The sequence below is a fragment of the Chaetura pelagica genome, unplaced genomic scaffold, assembly GCF_000747805.2.
Source record: "Chaetura pelagica isolate M959 unplaced genomic scaffold, ChaPel_1.0 scaffold199, whole genome shotgun sequence".
NCBI lineage: Eukaryota > Metazoa > Chordata > Aves > Apodiformes > Apodidae > Chaetura > Chaetura pelagica.
Window position 1 is genome coordinate 2010633 of NW_009970714.1, and position 11208 is coordinate 2021840.

An 11208-nucleotide genomic window follows, 5' to 3' on the forward strand; every position below is an offset into this window, starting at 1 on the left:
GACTTTGCATAATCTCCAGTTTTCCTATGACCACTGCCAGGAAGGATTGCCATAAAGTTTTAAGGAAGGACCTGGCTGATAGAAAAGAAAGCTGTGTTATCCTCTTAGGAAGGAAGAAAATAAACTCAAACCTGACAGGAATAGAAAGTTGTCACCTGCTCTGGGGGATGGAGGAGATTTTTATTGCAGCTCAGTGGAAGCAGCAGTCTCTTTAGAGACAAAAGCTGAACTTCTAGTGGTCTTGCCAGCTGAGAGAGATAAAAAAGAGTTTACTGTCATGAAAACATGGAATGGGGAGAATTCCAGGTACCAGGAACTCTGCTCATTCCTACAGCAAATTTTGTATCTGTGCCAAATCTGCTGCCAGGCTGAAGCTGGGAGTAAAAGCACTAAACAGGGTATTTGCTGGCAACAGCTCCTGAAAATTGGGGGATTTTTTTGCCCTCTGGTGGATATAGTGCTATCACCTGTAGTAATGAGGCTGTTTCCCTCAGGAGACTCGGCTGACCATGAATGCACACGTCTTTGAATGAGTATGTACAATGACCAAGGTTCATTTGCTCTCATCTCCTCATTAACAGTTGTGTGTTAGTGACAGTCAAGCCAAGCACACATGTGGATGAAGCTCTTGCTCCCCAAAATACAGTGGCAGGGTGCCAGAGTCATGCCTGGGGTAGACTTCACATCAGTCGACCTTTTCAATGAGTGAATTTCTTCTGTTTAAAAGAACTATGTTTCTATTCTCACACCTCCATGCCTGCTGCTTGGGAATGTGCTTAGGATTTCTAATCACTTTGCATGGAGTTTCTTCACAGTTCCAAAGCTGATTAAAAGGGCACCCAGTGAAGAGGTGAAGAACATGGGCCAGATCCCCAGATGGTGTAAAAGCAGTGGATCTCAAATCAGGTAAAAAAGCGTACTAAGAACTAATTTTACTCTTTTTTGCCTCTTTATGATATACTTTCACCTTGAAAAAAAATTGTGGGAGTTGGGGGTCAGCAGTATTGTCACCCTCCTTCTCTGCACAGGTATTCTCCTAAAATGGTGTACATTACTATTCAAAGCTTCTTATCTTAGCTCAAGGAAGATTAACTAAATGTAAAAAATACAATTCCTAATACTAAAGAAGAATCAGAATATACAGGGCAGGGGAAGTTTAAGTGCCTACACATTTCAGTATCAGCTATGTCTGCTAATTGTCAGCCCCAAAAGGTCATGAAAATAATCTCACCTTTTTTCAAGAGCAAACTCTTGCTGACTGATAATGCTGAAAATATTATGCTAATTTCAGTCATCTCTGGAAGCTCTTTAACCCTTTCCTGAGCATCATACAAAGTGCCTGTGATATATGAGCTATCTTCATATAAATTCAGTTCTTTTCCCATCAAAGTTATCTTCAGTTGACTCTGTAGCTCTTTAACAACTTTTTGATCTTGTTGCTATTTTGCCTTCACACCTACTGCCTTCACAAGGATTTATTCTGTTCCCTTTCTTCCCTAGTAAGCACTGGCTGGGTTTGGAGGAAAAATAAGATGAAGTATCATTTGCCCTTCCCTTATAGAGGACCCTGTGTCCTTATCAGGTGCCAAAACACTCAGGTCCCATTAACTTCAACATGAGATAGCAGCAACTTTGCTAAGAGCATAGGGCTTTTTTCAGGTTCAGGTTCCTCACAGATTTCTGCAGATGCCAGTAACAACTTCATTAATGAGTAGGGATTTCAATAACTTACATACAAGAGCATTGATGGCTATCAGGTCTAATGACAGAGCTGCAGATCTGCTTATTTGGAAGATAAGATCCCTTACACATCGTAACCACTCTGAGCAACATCCCACACGGTTTTCAGGATCCCCTGTGTGCTGGGTGATAACTGCAAACACATCCCTCTGATAAAAAGTAATACCTGCCCTTTGCTAAAGCTTCAGACCCACTGACATGCTGGGGTTTCTGAATTAAATAGATTCCCCTTAAATATTTGTTTTACATGATAAGTCATTTAGAAGAGGTTTCAAATGCTCCAGCCTTCAGCCAACAGCTGACTCTACAGCTCTTGCTATCACTGCCCCTTTTGATTTCCTTTGCTTTTCTTTCCTTGACATCAAGGTGATCTATTTTTAGTGCAGGGACTGGTTAAGTGAGGAGTTGCTATAGTGACAGATAGCTGATACAAACCAAGTCCCACTGCAATTCCTCCAGCTGGTAGATGCATACTACCCAAAGCGGGCCAGTGGCCGAGGGTGTCCTGACACTGCTCAGCTTGGGGGGGCATTAATATCTGCCCAGGACTCTCAAGGTCATGTTTAATGTAGATTAAATGGCCAGTAGCCAGCCTGGGTGCCTTTTGTAAGAAATACACATCATGCTGCCTTTGTTGGCCCAATAAATGAGTGAGTCCTGGTCTTGAGCTTTGCAGTGGTCTCCTTCTGCTGGTCTGCTGGTACAAGTCTGCTGCAACAAGCAGCCCCAGCCACATCTACCTGAAAAGTCACTCTGTTCTTGGAAATGTCTCAAAACAAGAGCAGTTCTATGCGAGTGTTGAGAAATGGGTGGGGAAAGATGCACAGTCAGAATATTTGCAACTTCAGCTTTCCTTGCAACTGAAGAGCTGAGCATCACAGAAATGTTCGCTGGGAAGGATGGCTGGAGGCTGCTTCTCCAATCTACCATTCAAAGCAGGTACCTGGTATCAGTCAAGACCAGGTCAGCCATGGCTTTGGACAGCTGAGTCTTGAAAAACTCCAAGAATGGAGAGGCCACAACCTCTTCAGGTTACCCGTGCCAGTGCTGCACCACCCTCTCTTCAGGGATTTTTTTTTTGCTACTATCCAGCCTGACCCTTCTCAGCCACAAACTATTACATTTTATTCCTTCTTCTGTCATCTACAACCACTAAGAAGAGCTTGGCTCTATTGTCTTCGAAACTGTCCTTTAGGTAGCTGCAAGCTGCTATTAGATTGCCCCTTTGCCTCTCTGCTGAACAAAAAAACACCCCAATTCCCTCAGTCTCTCCTCACATATGCCAAAATGTCTGCTCTAGGTCCCAAAACATCTTGGTAGCCCTCTAGGGAAACCCTCTCCAGTTCCCCAGCATTTTCTGATGGAGAGACCAGAATAGAACACTCTATTCCAGGTGCAGCCCCAGCAGCACCATGTGGAGGGGACAATAACCTCCCTTGACTGGATTGCTCCGTTCCTCCTAATACAGCCCAGTACATGGCTCACACTAATGGTAATGACAGCGCATTTTAGGATCATTTTCTAGAGGATATCCATCACAACTCCCAAATCCTTCTTACTGGAAGTCAGTCATCAGTGTCCAGCATATACTGCTGCATGGGCTCATCTCATCCTCCATCCATTCACTAATATTATCAGTCCCCATACTGATTCCTGGGTGTTGACCACCTCAAAACGTCAACATTATTCCAACTTTCAAACTTTCAACTCAGTCCTTCTCTCAAGGAGGCTGGTACAATTCTCACTTCTGAACAACATTTGTTGCCACTATTGCAGCAAGAACCTTTCACTTGCAAAGTTTTCATCTCCTTCATGCCTCTGATTGACTTTCCATCTCATTTCTCCCTCATCTACATTCCTTAAATGGCTTTTGCCCTATTCTTGTTTATTATCTCTAATGATACTATATACAAGAAGCAGAGACGTCACTAATCATCTGTTCGTCTCCAGGAGCATCATCCACCAGGACAAGAAGGATTGTCACAAGAATCCTGTGTAGGCTCTTGTAATTCTTGCACTGGCTGAAACAAAACGGCAGGGCCAGATGGGCAGGATCTGTTTAACAATCTGGTGACTGTAGCTCCATCAAAAGAGTCCTTGTTACCCCACAGAGAATACAGAACTGGGAAGCAGCTGTTTTCCAATGCTTGGAAAAAAAACTCTAAAGAAACAACAGGATTCTCTTAATTAATGTCAGCTAATTCCATCATCCCTCCTCCAGCTAAATCACCCCAACCTTATCAAAGGATGAGCAGAAAAAGGACAGGAATGCTTCAGTGCAAGTGTGTGATGCAGCACTGGGCTCTGTCCTTATGCCATGTAAGGCTGTGTGACCTTTCCAGCAGGGACCATTCAAGCCTCCAAACCAAGCCTGCCAACAGCACAATGATATCTCACAGAGCAGCCCTTCATCTCTTGAGACCAAAGCCTCCACGTTTCTGTTTGACTCTGTAATGATAATAAAATGGCTGAAACAATTTTGAGGTGTTAAATCCCACTGGTCCCAGCACTTTGAAGTCCTTGAACTGCTTTTAAGTTGGACAAGAATAAAGGTGAAAGTAGAAAACAGCTGAATCCTGGTAATTCCTGGGATTTGCTGATCCAATAAATCTGACAAACTGCCTTAACATCATCTTTGAAACTGCACTCTTGAGCAATTCACTAAAACTTTGAGCAAGGAGTCAATAGTCCAAAACATTGATTTCTAATTAAACAAAAACACCCACCTACTTAAATGCTTCTGGCAAGTGGAATTTTAGGCACAAAATTAGGCCCAGAAACAGATCTGGGCTTGAAATTTTCTTTTAAAGCCTAGCAAGAGAACTTGTAATAGAGATGCATGGGAATATAAATAAATAGTGGTCTAGCTTAGCACATTCAAATAAAGTAAAAAGTCAGTCTAGGATAAGAGCTTCTCATACAGATATTCTGAGACAGAGACCTTGAAAAGTAAAAGTGAAAGAAGCAGGGGAAAAAATTAACCCTATGCTACTCCCAAGTGGTCCAATATGGATGAGAGAGGATGCATGGAAATAACTAACTCCAGTGACTTTTGGTATGTAGGTTATGACCCTCCAGCATCCATCATGAAGGCACTCCAGGCTGTGTTCATTAAACTAAGGTGTCATATAGCATAAATTAAGGTGTCATATAGTAAAGCCTTATCTGTATTGTTATTTTTTTCACCTAAAAAATGAATCAGATAGTTAAATATATCACAAGGTGACAGAGATAGAGTTCCAGCCTTACATACAAATCAGAAGTGACTTGTAAACTGAAGATAACAAAAGTGGAGGATGGAAAAAGGAATTCCTGATAAATACATAAATGCCACCTGCTTTAAGAAACAGGCAGTGTCTGCATCCACTTTCACTTGCAGTCACTGCCTCGCTTCCTCCTGTCTCAGTTTCTCCTTTTCCACCCTAATAAACTACTCCTCACATTTGCATTTCCCAGTTTTACCTAGATTCAATCCCAAGATTTGCTTGTATTTTCTCTCTATCTGTCAAGAATAACATTAATCCTGCTGTTCCAAGTAACTTCATTTGAATGAATAGTAGCAGAATTAAAGAAGAACACCCTTAAGACAGTAAAACCTGAAGTCTGTGTCTGAGAGACAAACACCTACACCCACAAGCACCAATAAGGACCATAACCACATGGACTCCTCACAGGTGGGAGCTCTTCCTGCCCCAACCCTGTACAATTTGTAAAATAGTCTGTCAAAAGGGAGGCTGGCCTCACCCATCATGTTGTTGACAGCAGCACATCAATGCTGAGTAATTCAGTCATTTATAGTAATATAGGTATTTTTGCTCAAACTTAGTAATGAAGTGTCAGTGGGCAGAGTCACTTGCAGTACCCATCTGTAACTTTGTGCCTCAAGTATTTCCAGGTGTATAACTTGCCCTTCAGACAAAAATAACTGCCTTTGAACATAAATTACTTAGAGAATTTGCATTCCTACGCAACTCATCCTAAGTCTACATCTTTAACCTCTCAAAAAGCTGCAGAGGAAGGATGCTGCTGGGCTCTGCACCAGAGAGGGAGGTGGGGAAGAGCCCAGGGCAAAGCACTCTGCTCAGTATACCTTCATTTCAATTTGCACTATATCACTGGAGGTTTTCTGGGTTTATTAATATCTGAATTTATCAAGTGCTTATGCTTGAAAATACCTCGCTGATTTTATTGCTTCATGGGCACAGAAAGCAATACCATAGTGAAGCAGAAGATTGCAACATAAAAAGTCTCAAACTTTTTGTCAGGCTCATCACTGGTTTTCTTCCTCACAACCAACCATAGAAATTTCACAGCTTCCAGGTCTCAGAGCTCTCTGCAGTACAAGATTAATCAGTACTGATCAGCCAGGGCTGCACGTTTTCTAAAATCACTGTCAGCTCAACAGAGCATGAAAACCAGCAGAGAAAATCATTAACAAACCAGAGCAGTCTCAGCTTCTCATGCTCAGTCTCTGGTGCTGGTGGTTTTAAGCTGCTTTTCAGAGCCAACAGGATTTTGCTCCTTCAGTTGGTTTATGGCAGCCACTGGAATGTGCAGCGATTCTCTCTCATTTTTTTCTCCAGAACTTTTTTCACCATGGTTTCTGTCCTGCTGTCTCATAACAGAAATATCCCACCAGAATGAAAAAAACCCAAGTATCTCAGCTCTGGTTCTCCCCCAAGCAACATCACCCAGTTTGAGGGCAAGTGCTAGATGAACTGCAGCTCCCCAGGCTTGAGGAGCAGAAGATCAAGTCCTTTCTCCTTTTGCAATCACTTCTCTGTCCTCCTACCATATGTTTTCTGTCCCTTCTTCTCAGCACAGCTATGTGCAACCCTGCTCGTGCTGATAAATGATGCTGTGAGCCAGGCTGAAGGATCTCCTAGGTTTCCATTTGCACTTGAATTTGTGAACCACCTGCTCTTTGGTTTGGTGTAAGTCCTTGCTCATGGACTGCTGTCTGAGCTGGTCACATCCTATGGCACGTTAACTTCACATGGTGATCACTGATATGGTCACCACATCTGCACTGTTGGGAATAAAGAGTATAAATTCTCCCCTTGACACATTATCCACACTCACTCCCAACTTCAGGTGTCTGAGAAAGACTGTGGCAACCTATGCATTTGTGACCAAAAGGGGAAGATATTTCCCCTTGGACTGAGTATTTAAAGATATTCTAAAATAGAGCACCTCCCAGATCCACTCAAGAGACTCAGCAGCCCTCCATCCCACAGTGGTTAGCAGGGACATGGCATAAAACATGTACACTGAGTGTCACCAGCGTGGCTACAGCAAGTTATGGAGCAACTCAGGGACAGGCCCTTGACCTCCACACTGGGAGTGCCCGATTCATGCACATGGCAGGTGGCAAAGCATCTTTGCACATGTATGTATTGGGGTCTGGCTCATTCAGCAGGCTCACTCCTAATTTAGTCCTAATTTGCACCTAATTATAAGAGCTGGTAGGGAAATTGTCCTTGAGAGTGTTTCTGAGGTGGGACAGGTCTGGGTCCAAGGGGCAGCACTGAGGTTTGGTTGGAACCTCTTGGACCGGGATTGTAGTGGGGCTCAGCTTTGGCCCTTGCTGATTAAAATCCACAGCAACAAATCCCAAGAAGAGCAGTATGGGCAACAAGAAACTCCTGGGCATTTCCAGGTGGCTAGAAGCCTCCAAAATGAGCAGTTTGAGTCTAAATGCCTGGGTACAAGGCAGTGCACTGATTCCTTCACTGAGCACTCACGTCTTGGGTAGGGAAGAAACACTTTTAACACTATGACTTTTGCATATGTCATTCCACCCTTCATGGAATAGAGGGTGTCCTTTAAAGGGCAGAGTGATTAGCCTTGCTGGGGCCAAATAATCGTTCCCTTTAGAAATGCCACAGAGCCTATCTGTTTACAACACATCAGGCTGCAGCAAGAGCTGGCAGGCAGAGAAGCTGCCAGCAACCCTGCACAAGGAAGCAGCAACTGCAATAGGAAGGAGGAAACCCTGTGGTGGAAATATACAGGTTGGAGAAATTATGGGTAATCCCAGTCCTCCACCCTGCCAAAATCATATTTCATAAATCAGCTTCCCTGCTGTTTAGTGGAGAGCTCAAGCTCTGAGGTCTCTCTGTTGGCTGCTCCTCTCCTGGAGCAAAGCTGTGGGCTCTCTGCCTTCTCCTCACAGCTCTCCCTGCTCTCATTTGCTCCTGGTGCTCATTCTTGCTCTTCTCCTCCCCTCCTCTGTGTGCTCTCTGCTTCTGTTTGACTATACCGAGATCTCTTGCTGTTCACTTGGCATTAAAGGCCTGTAAGGCTCCAAAAGCAGGGAGCTACAGGTACGTGCATCCTTGGCAATGCCACCCACCACTCCCAGGATGTGAACTGCTTCACCAGTGCAGATGGATGGGGTTTAGCTCAGCTGATATACAGCAGAAAGTACTACTTGATAACTTCAGCTGCAGTGGCCTGATGGTATCTACCCCCGGGAAGATGAGAAGCTGTGCTGGCCCAATCCTATTTACAACAACCAGAGGACTCTTCCTTAAAATGCTTACAGAGATGGCCAAGAAAAATCAGAAATTCCAGATTCAGCTAGCCCAGGTGACAGAGCATCCCTTTCTAGGGCATCAGGGGATTTTTTTCCTCTTCTTCCCTTTTTCATCCCTTTTCTGAATAAAAACCAAGCTCGTTTAGCAACAAGGCAGCTGCTGTGGCAGCACAGCCACTGCAGGAGCACGGGGTTGGAAAGCCCATGTTGGGTGGCCATCATTAATTTCTCATCCCTGATGATAGATGGCAACTAAAAGGGATGCACCAGAGTGTGACCAAACTTGATAAGCCACCAAGCCTGATTGCTACCAACACTCCTGCACATCACTAATACTGATCATAAAACCTGCTGAGTGCCACAGATCCCCTGAGAGCTGCTCGCAAAGTGTTTAGTAAGGCATAATAGCTACAAGATACAGATTAAATCTAGCAAATAATGCAAAGCTTTTGCTTTTGTATTTCCCTGCAAATAATTAAGGTCACTTGGTGGGGGCATGTGTGAAATAAGCCTGTTTCCTTAAAGGAATCCAGACTCCACTGGGATGGTAGAGGCAATCCCCGTGGCAGCACATCCAAGGAAGGCAATAACCCAACCGTACCCCATTTGCTTTTTCCAACTCTTGTGATTTGAAGCTCTCAGTTCATGATGTAAATGTGATGCAGGGAGCTGACCTGGTCATGCTCTACAAAAATGGAGTATGAAAAGTCTGTAGAGTAAACACTCTGCAGAAAAATCTGCTTAATGCTCACTCTGTACCACTGGAGTGAGCTGCACAGCTGGATTAATGGGAATGAGGATTAGGAGGAGAACATTTTTTGACATTTCTGGCATTACTTTCAAGATTTTTTTTATAACTGTCACAAACAATACATTCCATATAGCAAATGCTCTTGGTGCAGAACAGATTATTTTCTCTGTGGAGGAAGAGAAGTTCAGGGTTTAGAGCTAGACTCCAAGGAAGACTTGCAACACTGTTTGGTGCCTGCAGAAAACCCTTTTGCAGCTTTGGGCTATTCCCATCTCATGGATGAAACCACAAGAGGGTGAATCAGTGCCTTTAAGTGCCATTAATCACCCAATCAACAAGTTGCAAAATGTGTTTCTGCCTAGGTGAGAATTTAGGATAGAATATAGAAATATGGGGATAAATTTTAAATCTGGTTAATCTATAATCTGATGTTTCCCTTCTTCTTTCATGAACTCTGTTACCTGTCTTTGTGCATCTTGTTGACACTGTGAAACTCCAGAGTTCTGGGTTATATCTCATTCACATCACCTTGACCATACTATCATTCCAGCAGAAACCCCCAGACAGGTCTGGGGGAATGCAGAACAAGGCACAATAGCTTAGATTTAAAAACAATTAACCGTACAAAACAGGAAGAAAATGAGAAGCATTTGCAAGAAGGACACCTTAAAAACGGTATAACCAACCAGTAAATAAATTGTGAAACATTAAACAATACAAAAACAAGCTTTCTGGGCAGCCACCCATCCATCGATGGCAACTGGCCATCACTAAACTGCTATGTACCTCTCTGTGCAGTCCACATGGGCCAACAGTGCTCCTGCCTTTGTCATTCTGCTGGATTTAACACAGTGACTCCTGATTGATAGAGAGCAAAAAAGAGCCCTGCCTGCACGTTGTACAAGTCAGCCTCTCTAACCTGTGCCTTTTCTGGCTGATTCAGTGTTAACACCCATTTTAAACCTCTTAGTCACAGGACAGAAAATCTCTCAGCAGCACTCATGGTCTTTGGGGACCCACAGAGTTGTAGAACATCTACCATTAGAACATATAGGAAACGCATTAAATGTTTCTCCATTATTAAAAAAAACCCCAACAAAACAACCAGCCAGATCCTGTGGAATACCCCTTGTCTCCTGGCCAATTGATCCTTACATGATTCATTGAGACTGACCATCACATGTAACTCAGCACCTGTAACAGAGTTAACACTCAGTGACTAGGGAAACCTTCTGATTAATGGAGAATGGTCCTTAATTGCAACACAAACACAATTATACCAGCAACTGCAGTATCAGAAAGATATGTTTTTAAATGCATTACTTACTGATTAAAACAATTTTTCTGAACTTAAATTTCCCCTTTCAATAGACCGAGTTAGCCCTAACTTAGCATGTAGTTAATATTAATCAATTAAAGTAACATTAGTCAACAGCCCCCTTTCAACCTATTTCATAGTGCTTACTGTAAACCTTCCCAAACCATAACTCTTTTCCTAAAGGAAAAAATATATCTGATGTGTGTTACAGGTGTCAGCTCAGATGTTCACCTCTGGTTGCAAACCAGCACAGAAACAACCTCCACAGAACAGCTGCCTGATGCAGTCATTGAAATTGGGAAGCACAAAATTGTTGCTCAATTATTTGCTATCCCGCACTCTGCTGCCCTTTCCCAAAGAACAATGTTCCTCCTTTTGGGGGAGTAACAAAGAGAGTCCCTACCGAACAGGCCACGAGGATCAGACTGGTGTCTCTCCGAGCTTTTGCACTGCTCCTTTCTCTTCTTGCTCCCTCTAAAGCTACCAAAACGCTTCATGAGCTGCAACATGCGCTCAGACGGCAGCAGCTGTTGGTCATGCCCAAGACTGAAGAAAAAAAGCAGCACGAGGGGCAAGGCAAGGTATTCTTACACCAAACACCCAGGCACCAGAAAATAAAGTTCCAGAAGGACTAGGTGGCTGCAAAAGAAGTCCAGCTTGCTGGTGGTTCAGCTGTGAGGTGCTCGGTCGTGGTCTTGGTGCAGAGCCGCCCTGAACAGGCTGCCAAACCTCGCACGCCAGGCGCTTCCAGTCTTAATTCCAGCGTACAGTAACTCGCCTGCAAGTGTCTGTGGGCATGGGGAGAAGTTCAAAGTCTGCCCAGCTTGAAGCCATGGAGCTTTTATCCACGAGCCGTCAGAA

The 11208-nt window shown here is 43.7% G+C and overlaps 1 protein-coding gene across 1 annotated transcript in view; it reads right to left on the reverse strand.

The window, feature by feature from the left end:
- PRKAG2 (protein kinase, AMP-activated, gamma 2 non-catalytic subunit) overlaps positions 1-10856 on the reverse strand; it is a 114202-nt gene extending 103346 nt beyond the window's left edge. Inside the window, 1 exon segment of the mRNA XM_010006001.1 lies at positions 10751-10856. Within this exon segment, the coding sequence (XP_010004303.1) occupies positions 10751-10856 (106 nt within the window).
- Positions 10857-11208: the final 352 nt, after the last annotated feature.